The sequence below is a fragment of the Pan troglodytes genome, chromosome 23 (assembly GCF_028858775.2).
Source record: "Pan troglodytes isolate AG18354 chromosome 23, NHGRI_mPanTro3-v2.0_pri, whole genome shotgun sequence".
NCBI classification, from domain to species: Eukaryota; Metazoa; Chordata; class Mammalia; order Primates; family Hominidae; genus Pan; species Pan troglodytes.
Genome location: NC_086016.1, coordinates 27,575,886 through 27,589,788, shown reverse-complemented (window position 1 = coordinate 27,589,788; position 13,903 = coordinate 27,575,886). Strand labels below are relative to the sequence as shown.

The 13,903-nt window shown below is 53.3% G+C and overlaps 1 protein-coding gene across 3 annotated transcripts in view; it reads right to left on the bottom strand.

Annotated features, from left to right (window-relative positions):
- Positions 1-11,831: 11,831 nt before the first annotated feature.
- LOC107966561 (aspartate-rich protein 1-like) overlaps positions 11,832-13,903 on the bottom strand; it is a 34,255-nt gene continuing 32,183 nt past the window's right edge. For all 3 annotated transcript variants that reach the window (XR_010156207.1, XM_054675957.1, XM_024352599.3), the window contains one exon: positions 11,832-12,147. Coding sequence is in view for 2 of the 3 variants with exons in the window: in XM_054675957.1 (XP_054531932.1) it covers positions 12,143-12,147 (5 nt within the window). In the remaining variant the exon portion in view is untranslated. The remainder of the gene's footprint in view (positions 12,148-13,903) is intronic.

Below are 13,903 nucleotides of genomic sequence, written 5' to 3'. Positions count from 1 at the left end.
GATTCTCCTGCCTCAGCCTCCCGAGTAGCTGGGACTACAGGCAGCCACCACCGCACCTGGCTAATTTTTTGTATTTTTAGTAGAGACGAGGTTTCACCATGTTAGCCAGGATGGTCTCGATCTCCTGACCTTGTGATCCACCCACCTGGGCCTCCCAAAGTGCTGAGATTACAGGCGTGAGCCACCGCGCCCGGCCCTAACACCTCTTCTCTTTCCTGTGAGGCCAGTTCTCCCCAGTCCAGCCTCAGGGCTGCAGTTCAGAGGTCATCCCCTTCCCCTTTCCCTTCCCCTACCTCTTCCCCTTCCCCTTCCCTTTTTTTCTTTCTCCCTCCCTCCTGCCCTCCTTCTTTCCTTTCCTCCTTCCTCTCTCTCTTTCTCTGTCTCTCTTTTTCTACTTTTGACAGGGTCTCACATCCAGGCTGGACTGCGGTGACACGATCACAGCTCACTGTAGCCTTGATCTACTGGACTCAAGGACCCTTCCACCTCAGCTTCGCAAGTAGTTGTGACCACAGGTACATGGCACCCACCTGTTTGTTTTTATTTTTATTTGTGCAAATCGGGTCTTATTTTGTCGCCCAGGCTGGTTTCAAATTACTGGCCTCATGCCATCTTCCCACCTTGGCCTCCCAGCTCTACATTTTCTTCTGAGCACTGGTCTCATGGCCTCCTACAAGTTTGGTGTGTGTTTCCATTTTCGTTTATCTCAAAGAATTTTCGAACATCATTTGTAATTTCCGCTTTGATTCGTTGATTGTTTAGGAGTGTGTTGTTTAATCTTTATATATTCCTGAATTCAGATTTCCTTTGTTATTGATTTCTACTTTCATTCTACTGCAGAGAAGTTATTCTGATTTTAGTCCTTTTAAATTACTGAGATTTGTTTCATGGCCTAATACATGGTGTATTCCGGAGAATATTCCATGTGTACTTGAGAAGAATCTGTATTCTGTGAGTCTGTTGTAGATGTTGTCAGGTCTAGCTGATTTATAGTATTTTTCAAGTCCTCTACTTCTTTACTGATCTTCTGTCTCATTGTTCTAGCCAGTATTGATCGTATAGTATTGCAACTATTATTGCAAAGCTGTCTGTTTCCCTCTTCAATTCCATCAGTCATTACTTCCTATACTTGGGGGGCTCTGTAGTTAGATGCACATGTACTAATTGTTAGATCTTCTTTTTTTTTTTTTTTTTTTTTTTTTTTGAGACAGAGTCTAGCTCTCTCGCCCAGGCTGGAGTGCAGTGGCATGATCTCTGCTCATTGCAAGCTCTGCCTCCCGGGTTCACGCCATTCTCCTGCCTCAGCCTCCCGAGTAGCTGGGACTACAGGTGCCCGCCACCACGCCTGGCTAATTTTTTGTATTTTTAGTAGAGATGGGGTTTCACCGTGTTAGCCAGGATGGTCTTGATCTCCTGACCTCGTGATCTGCCCATCTTGGCCTCCCAAAGTGCTGGGATTACAGGCGTGAGCCACAGCGCCCAGCCTGTTAAATCTTCTTGATGAAGTAACTTATTTATCAATATATAATGTCCTTCTTTGTCTCTTGTAATAACTTTCATTGACCGACCCAACCCATCTCTCTTTTCTTTCCTTCCTTCCTTCCTCCCTCCCTCCCTCCTTCCTTCCTTCCCTCCCTCCCTCATTTAAACTGTTGGCTGGACACAGTGGCTTACATCTATAATTCCAGAATTTGGGAGGCCGAGGCGGGTGAAGTGCTTGAACCCAGAAGTTTGAGACCAGCCTGGGCAACATGGTGAAACCCAGTCTCTACAGTACAAAACAAAATCTAAAATTAGCCAAGCACCTATAGGCCCAGCTGTGCAGCTACTCAGGAAGCTAAGGTCAGTGCATCTATTGAGCCCTGGGGGTCAAGGCTGCAGTGAGCTATGATCACACCACTGCACTCCAGCCTGGGTGACAGAAAGAGATGGTGTTTCAAAAAAAAAAAAAGATAAAAAAGAAAAAAAAGAAAAGTACATAAATAAACAAACTGTTTATTGGGAACCATGTATGCGCCAGGCACTAAGCTAGGGGATGAGATGGGATAAAGAGTCTGGAGACTTGGGAAAAGGCTGCACCTCTTGCTTCTCCTTAGTCAAAGAGGAAGGGGAGGTAAGATCCCTTGAAGTCAGGTCCTCCAGAGCTCCAGGACCCAAGGTGGAGCTCAAGGTGTGGGAAGGCAGCCAAGGGGCAGCATCAGGCCTGGTGGGGGGCTGGGGCTGGGAGCGGGTGGGATGTAGGGAGAAGGCTGTTCCACCCTCACCTGTGAGCTGCATGAACACCCAGTGCAGCCCTGAAATACGCTCCCCCTCTCCCTGGCCACAACTGTCTTGTTTTTCTCCTGTCCCACATCCCAGGCGGCAGCCTTGGCTTCTTCTTGCCTTAGTTTTTTCCCTTGTCACCCTGAGTTCTGGTTTAGGTCAATGTTAAGATTAACCTTAGCCTGGGGATTCCCAAGGTCAGCCAGCTGCAGGCAGGGCCACCAGAGCTGGGAAGGTGAATCCCCCATCCCCATCCCTTGGCCTGGCCCCCACCCTACTCTCACCTCAGACCTCGCTGCCCCTCCAGGCCTCCCTGGCCAACCCCTTCACCCAGGAATCTACTGGTTTCCTGAATGGCTGGTCCTCAGGTCCCTGACCCAGCTTCTCCTTGACCAGAGTGAAGGCTGGGCCCAGGGAGGGAAAGGCACTTGCCCAGGATCACACAGCGTGTCACCCACAGGCCCAGGCAAGAACTGAGGAGAGAACAGCAATGGCTGGGGGTAGGTGAGGGTCCCCATGGGCCTGGCACTCCCTAGGCATTCTCATTTAATCCCCCAAACCAACCTGTGGGGAGAAACTGTTATCACCCGCCCTGTACAGAGGAGGAAACTGAGGCCCATTGAAGGGAGTCAAACTGCCCAAGGTCAAGGGCTGCTGAGGGTTGAGCTTGGGTGGGACCCCTTTTCTGTCTGACCCTGTGGCTGGGGCTCCCACAGCAGAGGCTCCACTTGGAAGAACACGCTCTGGGCTCCTGCAGGCCTTTGCCAGCTGCCCTCCCTCCTCCTAGCCGTTCAGGGGAGGGGTGGCCATCGGGCTCTGTAGCCCTGACTCGGCCTTACTCTGCTCTGAGGCCTCTTTTCTGCATCCCTGAAATGGGGTCAGAGCTGGGGAATGGTAAAGGGAGGTCACCCCACCTGAGCATATCTGGTGCCTGGCAGAGGGCAGTGCTCCATACAGGCACCCTCCATACAAGTGTGTTCCATACAGGTGTGCTCCATACAGGTGTGCTCCGATGTGAGCTTGGGCAGGCCCCTTCCTCTCCTGATCTCGGTTTCCCTATTTGTCAGCTGGGACGCCCTGGGCTGAAAGTCAGGGCACCCTTGAGCTGGCTCTGCCTCCCTCTTTGGGATTTAACTGCTCTGAGCCTGTTATCCTACCTGTGAAATGGGACCATGATCCTGGCTGTGAACCCCACAGAATCCCTGAGTGGCTCAGCCGGACAACACATGTCCCGTATTTTATAAATGTACAGGGACAATAAGGCCACTCAATAGCGTCTCAACACAGGATGCAGCTACCTTTAGGAGTTGCAGATCTGGCCAGATCTGAGGCATTCAGGGCCTTTATTCTCAGCCTTGCTCCCTCTGGGCCCTATTCCGGCCCCTCTGCAGGGCTCTGGGGCTTAGGACACGTCAGCCTGCTGGCCCAGCCCAGCGTGCGTGCTCACAGACCTGGTCTACCGTCCACCCCAGAGAACTCCTGTGCACCCTGCAGGGCCCTGCCCTGGACCTGCCTCCCTGCATCCTCTGCTCATTCAGTTTTCTTTACCAGGTGGTCACTGCCTGTGTCCCATTCACGGCCCAGACCCCCTCTCTCCCTTGTCCCCTGCCCCCGTGAAGGCCTGGCCCAGTGCAGGGCCCAGCCATGCGGCAGAATGGAAGGAATTTTTGGGTGGTGAGCAGGGTGGCAGGGCAGGTGGCATGACAGACAGGTTCTAGGGTCTCTGAGATGATCCTTCAGGGTGGTTCCGCGGGGGCCCATGTGCACCTGCCATATCCCTGTTGAGGGAAGGGGCGCTGAGGTCACTCCTGTGCCTTTGCTCACACCCATCTTCCAGCATGCCCTTCCTCCCTCTGCCCTCCAGCCCTGGTTCAAGCTCCCAGGCCTGTCTGAGGTTGCCATGGCCCCCAGGCCACCTTTGCTGACATGGGATCCCGAGTATCCCCTGCCCCTCATCGTCTTCACAGAGGGTCTCATGTACAGCCTGAGCTCTGGACTAGGCAGGGACAAGTACTCCCAGGGGACCCCAGTGCCACAGCCCCCTTCTCCCATGGTGCATGAGCAGGCACACTTCAGGTCTCACCTGGGGCTGGGCTAGGCTGATCCTGCCTTGCCTGGGACATCAGGAGCTGAGGGCCCTGTATAGGTCCTCCTATATAGGAGGCCTCAAAGGGCTTGTGGAAGGATGGGTGTGTGTGTGTGCAGGGACAGATATATGTATGGACAGACTGATGGAAAAATGGATGAGTAACTGTCCAGTCTTAAGTCCTGTCCATGGAGGAGGGACCCAGGAAGGCCTCTTGGGGACAGCTATGCTTCCAGGTTCCTTGTTACTACCCAAGACCTTAGGGTCCCAGTGCAGCAATTCAAAGGGTCCCTATTTCCCTTTCCCTCCCTGTAACTGGCCCAGCCCCCCCTGAAATGTCCAGGGTCTGGAGGCGGCAGGTGGGGTGTGACCTGTAGGGACCCACTTCTAGCTTCGGCCAATGCTGCCCACCCTGGGTCCCTCTGAGTTCCAAGTGTCTGGCTGTGCCCTACAGTTTGCACAGCACCCAGCATTTTGAACAGTTCCTGCGGAGCCCTGAGGAGGGGGCAGGGCCTGCAGGAACAGAAGCTTCTGGAGCAGAAGATGCCGCTTCTTACCCTTGACTGACTGTGATCTTGAGACCCTGTCTAGCTCAGGTCTGGGCACGCGGCTTGGGCACCTCAGTGCCAGGACACAGTCCCATTTTCCAGCTGGGTTGGTGGAAGCTTCATTAACAGAACTCTCCTATACCCCAATGTCCCCACCCTCAGCAGCCTCCCCTCCAGAAACCATTTGGCAATTTCTAATAAACATGTGTTTATGCATATCAAGCAAACTCTACTCCTAGGTTTTTATCTAAATGGAATGAAAACTTATGTTCAAACAAAAATTTGTATGCAAATACTTATACTGGTTTTATTCATCATTGGCAAGAAGCAGAAACATCTGGTTTGACTCACCACACACACCACACACACGCACACACACACACACACACACACGTGGAAACAGCCCAATTGTCATTCAACTGGTGAATGGCTAAACACATTGTGATACCTTCATAAATGGAATCATATTCAGCAATAATAGGGAACAAACTATTGATCCATAAGGCAACTGGTATGAATTACAACATTGTTACACTGAACTCAGGAAGCCAGACTCAGAAGGTTACATACTTAGACTCCTACTCAGCATTAAAAAGGAACAAACTATGTTGCAACCGAGCCACCTGGAGGAACACCCAGAAAACCATGCTGAGTGGGAGAAAGCCAGTCTCCAGAAGTCATATACTGTATGATTCCATGTGCAGAACATTCTTGAAATAACAAAATTATACAAGTGGAGACCAAATTAGTAGTTGCCACGGGCTAAGGAGGGGTTTGGGACAGTGGGAAATGAGTGTTCCTGTAAAAGGGCAACATGAGGGATGTTTGGGAGGGAACCCTTCTGTTCTTGCTGTATCAATGTCAATCTCCTGGCTGTGATCTGTTACTGTAGCTGCAAGGTGCTACCCTTGAGGCAACTGGCCGGAGTACCTAGGATCCCTCTGTATTATTCCTCACAACTGCATGAAAAGCTACAATTATCTCAAAATAAAAAGTTTAATTTAAAAAACGGTCACATCCTTAATGTTTGCATTTCTATGATATTCTGTAAAAAGCAAAAGTATAGGGTCAGAAAGAGATCAGTGGTTGCCATGGTTGGGGTACAAAAAGGGTTTGACTATAAAAGGAACATAAGGGCTAAGAACAGGGGCCAGGAATTTGAGACCAGCCTGGTCAACATGGCGAAACCCTGTCTCTACTAAAAATACAAAAATTACCCGGGTGTGGTGACCACACTTGTAATTCCAGCTACTTGAGAGGCTGAGGCAAGAGAATCACTTGAATCCAGGAGGCGGAGGTTGCAGTGAGCTGAGATTCACCTCTGCACACCAGCCTGGGTGACAGAGTGAGACTGTGTCTCTAAAAAAGGGGTGCTTAGAGAAATTTGGGGGGGGTGGAAATATTCTGTATTTCAATTGTGATAGTTACATGAGTCAATGATTTTTTAAAAATTATACTAGGTTTTATTAGCTACACCAAAAAGAGTAAACTTTACCATAAAGTAGAAATGTTTCAAATGTTTAAATGTTTTTAAATGTTTATTATGTCATTACAGTTGTCAAAAACATATTTATCTTAAGTGTTTAATGTTCCCTACCATGGATATAACATAGTTTATTTTACCTCCCCCTACTGTTTGACATTAAGGCTGTTTCCACTTTTCCCTCCATGAACACATTTTTTTTTTTTTTTTGAGACAGTCTCGCTCTGTCGCCCAGGCTGGAGTGCAGTGGCACAATGTTGGCTCACTGCAATCTCCGCCTCCCAGGTTCAAGCGATTCTCCTACCTCAGCCTCCCACACATTAAGAATTTTTAGCTGAAGTTTTATCCCCCCAAAACAAATTTCTCGAAGTGGAATGACTTGATTAAAAGGCATGTACATTTTTATGATTTTCATACATGTTTCTGAAATCCAGTCTCCCTCAGGCAGCCCCCGAGAATGCCTGCTACTCCCCATCAACCTCTGGTGCCCCCAATTCAGCTTCACCCTCCCATTTCGCAGCAATCTGGGCCCCTGGGTGGCTTAAGCCTGTGCCTCCTCCAGGTTCCTCACCTCCCCCGGACCTGGCTACCCCCACTCTCCGCCCTGGGCCTCCCTCCTCTAATCTGGTCTACACCAGCCTCTCATCAGAAGCACACAAATCTGATGATCAGTCTCCTACCCAAATCCCTCCAAAGACTCCTTCTGGATCTGAGGATAAAGGCGGGCCACAAGGACCCTGTGGTCTGTCAGCCTCTCCCTCCGTGTCCCCCAGGAGCTCCCCGCCACAGCCCTTGGTCTCCTCTCCACTGTCACTGCTGCCTTTGAGGGGCGCCCATCACCAGCCAGTGCTGCTTGATCTGTGAGACCAGTATTGGCATCCCTCCACTGCAGAGGGGGGACCCCCTCCCCCTTTATTGCTCCAAAAATGGGCCATGATCTGTCCTCCTGACTGGACAGTCCCCCTCCGTTAGGCCCACCCTCCCTGTGTCCCCCAGCCTGGCCCCTAGTAAGCCTTTATGAGCAAGTCGATGAGTGGATGGCCTTGGGGGAGACGAAGCCAAGCCCTTGCTGCCTTCTGGGTATGCTTTGCAGACCACCACTTCCTTTGGGCATTTTGTTTAAAATACAGGATGTACTGACATGATCACAGTGTTAACTGTTCATCAAAAACGCCCAGGGCTGTCCTTGCTCCTCCCTCTCCTGTTCCCCCTTCTCCTGAATCTGTCCTCATATCAGTCAAACTGCCTGGGTCACCACAATACCCTCCATGGGGTGTCTCTAGTTCTGGATTCACACCCCTGCCCACCCATCCAACTCTGGTCTCGTTGATTCCCTGCAAACAGCCTCCAGGACTCCCCAGATGAGTCTGTCCTCCAGGGATGAGTTCTCTGGGTCTGGGCCTGGCACCTGTCTAGCCTGCTCTCAGACCACCTTGGCCCCAGGACTCACTTGCTCCAGCCCTGTGGGCCACCTGGAGCTTCTAGAGGCTCTATGCCTGGGAGTCCCCTGCACCTGTCACTCATCCTCTGTGGAGACCCCTCGGGCTTTCCCTGTCCCAGTCTCTGTCCTGCAAGCATCACACTGCATAAGGCTATCACCTCACATGACACCCTCCTTTTGTGGGCTTGAGTTGGGGTAAGTCTGGTTCCTCCAGGACCTCAGCCCTGGCACAAAGCCTAACCCTGATGGGGACTCCTTGCCTAGAAGTCCCTGCAGGACACTGAGACGCCAGTCCCAGCCTGGCACCCAGTAGTTTTAACCCTCCCCTGACAGAGGGACTGCTGGACTGCTGGTGTTGCACAGGGTCAGCTTTCCTCGTGGAAGCCCTCACCACGGCCACTGCAGGGGTAGGGCATCAGACTGCAAGGCCCTCACCAATCAGAAACCTCACTTTGCAGAAGGGGAAACTGAGGCTGCAGAGGTGCACATGTCAGCTCCATCAGCTCAGGGGACAGGGACAGGGAAGAGCTGGAGTTGGACTAACTAAAGCCCTATGACTTTCTCAATCACTAGTGCTGCTAAGCTGACACTATCTTTATTACCTGGTTCCTTTCAGAGTTGATATTTGGAATAAAGTACATGGCCTTCCCTTTATTTCTGTGAAATGACATCTTGATCTAGTTGTTCCAGTCCACTGCATTTGGTGCAACTGTCCAAGGTACTCATGAACTCTGCCAGCTCTGCGATATGAGCTGAGTGAGTTGGGCGGGTCGCCTCACCTCTCTGGCTTCTATCCCTATTTGTACAATGGGGATCACAGCAAGACCTGACTATGAGGCCACTGAGATGGAGGTTCTGTCCCTGAAATGATTATCACCTGGGGTATAAAGTTCACCAGTGATGAACAGGCCATTGTGACCCAGAAGGTTGTAAATGAACCCAGATGCTCAGTGCTTTGGGGACCTCTCACCACACACAGAGGGCAAGGACTGGGGTCACACAAGGAGAGGTGCTGCACCATGTCCCCCCAACAGGCCCTCCCCAGGGCCTTTCCCTCAGAGGCACCAGCACCGTGTGGTCTTGGCTTTCCTAGGGGTCAGTCCTAGGAGGTGACCCTGGCTGAGGTATAGTGACCCAGAGACCCCAGGGAAGGCCCCCACAACATCAGCTGGAGCCCACCACCTGGTGCTCGGGGAGGTGGCCCCTGCCCAGTGGGGGAAAGGGTGTGGAGGTGGCACATACGTAGTGGGAGGAGGAGGGAGAGAGGAAGGGAGAAAGGAGGAGCCTGGGTGCCCTGTGGGGACAGCGGCCGCCATCCTCTGTGGACATCCTGCCCTTGCCTCCATTCCTGCCCCTGCCTCCATTCCCGCCCCTGCCTCCATTCCCGCCCCTGCCTCCATTCCTGCCCTATCCAGAGGACTGGGGGGAGGCCAGTGAGATGCTGGCCTTGGTGCCAAATTTAAGAGGGGCCAGAAATCTCAGGAATCAAGGTAAATAATATTTTAATATGATATTTAAAAATAAAAATTAGGCCGGGCACGGGCTAATTAGGAGAACTGCTTGAACCTGGGAGGTGGAGGTTACAGTGAGCTGAGTTCACGCCACTGCACTCCCACCTGGGTGACAGAGTGAGACCCCACCTCAAAAAAAAAAAAAAAAGAAAATTTAATTCAAACAAGTTCATGATGGACAAAATAGTAACCCTTTAGTGAAAGCTAGTGTCTGCCCAGGCCCCTCTAGGGGTTGATGTTCCTCCTCAACCCTCTGGCTTGTCTCCTCCAGAGGCCTCTACATTCCATAAAATCTCTCACCCCTTACCTGCCCCACAGGCTTTTGGGCCTGGACCGACAACTTCCCTCCCAGGCTTCCAGCTCCAACTGGGAGGAGCCAGGTGGGGCCTGTTTATGGGGGAGCCTTGCCTCATTGTACTTCTCCCAGTACCTGCACCCCAGCTGTGCCATGTGATGCCCCCCTTCCCATAGAGCCCCAGGTCCCTTCAAGACCCCTTGGCCAGAGCCTATGGCTTCCCGCTGGCGTTGGTTGGGGCGCAGCTCTTTTTGGTGTGTGTGACACTGGCCTCCACTCTAGGTCTTCCATCTCAGAGTCGAACCCAAGCTCTTCTCAAGGGCTGCTCTGACCAGGCGTGAGTCTCCAACTCCTTTGAAATATTTCGGGTGGGAAGGGGGGGCTTTCTTGGCTCCCCTACTCTGGGGCAGTTGTAGGGAAGAGCAGAGGGTCTCCTGGTGTGCCTGGGCCCCACAGCAGTGAGGTGCGGGATCTCCCAGGGCTGGCTGCTGCCTCTCAGGCCACTGTGCCCTGCTACGGCAGATGCCCCGAGATGCCAACGACCAAAGGCTGGCCCTCCCTGGGTCCTCTGCGCCTGCCCTCTCACTCAGCCCCTGACATGGCTGTCACCCACAGCCTCCTGCTGGCTTCTCAGGCCCCTGGCCAGGCAGCTTCGTGGGGTGATGGGGAACTTACAAGTTCTCTTGTCAAACCCACCAAGTTGCTCTGCAAAATCCTTCCTGCGCCCTGCAGGCCAACCAGCATGGGAGGGGGTGTGGCCGGTCCACCCTCAGTGCCCTTTCCAGTCGTGCAGGGACCCACGATGTCATCAGCAAGGGTCTGATCCGCTCACTGATGTGGAAGCTGCAGAGGGAGGAGCAGCTCCGGGAGCTTGTCCTGGACCCGCTGTCTCCTGCCTGCAGGAGGATGCAGGAGAGGGTCTGGCACCTCCTCCCCATGAGGAAGGTGAGACCAGGAGAAGCACTGGTGACGATCCTGACACCCAGCGGTCACTGAGTGTGTCCTGTGTGCCAGGCATTGTCTCCAAACCTCACATTTAGACAACCCTCCAGGGAGGCGATGTCTGCCTTCACAGGTGAGGAAACGGAGGCACAGTGTCTTGTGTCTCAGTCCAGGTCACATAGGATCACAGTCTACATCCTGGCCTCAAAACTGGGGGAGCACAAAGACTCAGAGCTTGCAGTGGTTGGGGAGTGTTCCCACACTGGGACCCTCATTGTGAGGATGGGCCAGTCACCGACCCCCAGAGTCCCTGCCTTGGCCGTGGCCATGTCCCTTTGCTGGCGGGGGCGGGGGGGGGCGGGCCTCTTGCCTTCCCTAAGTCCAGGTTTCTCTTTCTTCTGAGAGTCTCATTAGAGGCCCGGGTGAGTATTTCTCCAAGTGTGGCCCCTGAACCAGACCCTGGGTGGTCTGTGGAAATGCATGTTCCCAGGCCCCATCCCAGCCCCATCCTTCTTAGGTTTGCACAGAGGTCCCTTTCCATGGGATCAGGAGAGTGGCTTTCCAGGAAAGAACTCTCTCTCTCTGCAACTGCAGCCTCCCCGCATCCTCCTGTGTCCACTGTGACCACCATCCTTGCCATCACTTTCTGTGTCATCCCCAAGGGGAGCTCCTGAGGACAAGGCTTTGCTCTGTTTGCTGCTCCAGACCCAAAGGTCACAGCAGGGGAGCTTTGGCCCCAAGTTGAGAATTACCTGGCCCAAAAGACTGCTGAGGTGGGGAAACCCAGCTCTTGCCTCAGCATCTCGCTGCATGAATGAATCAGGGAATCCCTGCAGCAGCAGGACAGGGTGGCACCTCCCTTTGAGACTCTGCAGGCACCAAGGTCAAAAGAGGGCTAGGGTGAGAGGGGGTGAGAAGAGGCCCCCACAAGCTGTTAGAAATTCCGTGTTGGTGGCCTGCCAAGAAGTATGTGGCCCTGGACGCACAAGCCATCAGCCTGCTACTGAAGCTGCTACACTCACCCATGGGCAGGGTGTGCCTGAAGGCCACCAAGGCCCTCACCATGCTGCCAGAGGCCCCTGAGGGCTGCAAGGTCCTGCAGGCCCATATGCACACCTTCCGTGTCCTGGAGGAGGACTCTGACAGCAAGGCTTATGAGGGCGAGGCCTTATAGAAGGTGACCCAGATCGCCATTCATGTCATTGAGTGGAAACCCTGAGCCCCTCATTGGGTCAGACCTGATCAGCCACCTCTGCACCTGAATAAATGCGCTCAGTCTCTTTATTTCAAGTTGGAATGGCACTTTCTGCTCATGGAGCACAGTCACGTCTCTTCTCACTCTTTTGCCAAAGGAGAAATGCCAGGCCCAGAAGCACTGGGTCCTGGATGGTACAGGCCAAACCCAGTGCTGGCGGTGGGTGGGAGGCGGCCTTGGACTTTTGCTCTCTGCTGGGGCCAAGAGTTTTCCTCAGAATGTAGAGAGGATTGAGACCTCCAGGGCAAAGCTGGGCGTCCTGCAGCACGCGCTGGCCTGCCCTTTGGGTCAGCACCCTGGTCAGCTCCACAGAAGGGCTTCACCCTGGATGAAGAAGAGACAATCCCTTTTCAGTGACAGCAGACTCCCAGCTTTGTGCACTATGACATCATCCCACTAAGCAGCCTCCACGCCAGCATCTCCTGGGCTCCCGCCTCTGCAGTCCAGGCTGAGGAGAAATTACAGATGTGGAAACTCATCAGCCAGGGACAGAGGTGCCTCTGTTACAAGGGGACGGCCAGGAACACAGCCTATGTTGGGACCTAGAAGTCCTGAGCACCACACCCTTGCCTCCATTCTCCAAGGCCCATTTACCGTTATCAGCTTCTGGGATTTAAGAAACTGCTTCCGGGAGAGGTATGGGAGCCAGCCTGGAAGAGGCAACTGGTCATTCAACTGTAGCCCAGAGGCACAAACTGCCACCCCAGACAGCCGAGGCTGGACAAGGGCAGTGCGACAGCCAGTGGCTATGAGCCCACACTATGGAGGGAGGCTGCTGTGTTGAGACCCCAGCTCTACACTGACTGTTTATCTATGCAGCCTGAGGCAAGCTGATTAACTGCTCAGTGCCTCAGTTTCACTAGCTCTAAAGTGGGGCGAGTAATTGTGCCTATCATAAATGGGTATGATTTTGGCAGTGCCGGGGGCATCATACTGAAAATAAGTGCCTTGTACATTGTGGGTACCCAGGAAGCCAGTTTACGGCCCCTCAGAGGAGACCCATCAGCAGGCATCTGAGGGAGCCTGGAGCCCTGCATCCTGCAGGTGCCTGGGGTCTTGTGCCCAGGAAAAGCTGCTCCCTCACTCCACAGCAGTCTACAGAGCATCCCCTGACCAGGGGTACACCTGTTTGTGCAGGTGTCAGGAGGGAGCCCTGGGCCTCTCTGGGCTCTGACCTTCCCTGGCAGGACTGTAGAGGGCCCAGAACCCTGCCTTCTCCCAGCCAGGCCCTTCCCTCCCTTCCCCAAACTCACAGCCTCCTCACCACTCTCTGCCTCAGATTCAGGACTAATCTCATTATGTTCTTCATCCCTGTTTGCATCAGGGGCTGCAAGAAGCTCAGCTCACTTCCCCCTCAAGGCCCTGAATACTCCTTTTCTGACCTCATCTGCTGAAACCTTTTTTCCAAGCCCTCTGGAGGCCCTCCCTGGAACATTCTTTCCTTTCTTGCTTGGACTGAAACCTGGCTCTCCCAAGACCTGCTTCCCCTCCCTGGGCATCCTCCTATGTGGGGCTGCTTTCCTCCCTCCCTACCCCTCATGCCCTCACCGGACTGGGACAGGTCCTTACGAACGATCTCCTATGCCCGTTCTGAGGAGCCCTCTGGTTCTGAATCCCTGCACAGGCTCTGTGGCCCTGGCCCTCTCCCCTGCCCAGCACCAAACCACCAGATGGCTCTTGTAGGGCATGACGTGGTCTCCATGTGGCTGAGCCCAACCACCAGTCCTCAGGCCTCATCTTTCTTTGGTCATGAGGCTTTCCCCAGTGGAGCCTCACCACCTCCCCCTCCCTGAAACATTTCCAGGAAATGAGGTCACTTCTCTGCAATTTTGGTTGTTCAGTAATGTGCTATTGTGCTCTTTAAGAAACTGATACACATCGTGGTGTGTTTAAGCCTTTAGGGAAGTGGGAGGATACTGGGGGCTGCTGTGTGAGCACCTCTATGCCATACCAAGTAAGACCAGTGAGGGAAACTGGACCGCTAAGCTGCAGGGCTACCTCCCCCTCCAGGATGCTTTTCACATCTTCCAAGATCCCCTCACTGGAGACCTTCCATGGCCCGGACTCATCTCAGGCCTCC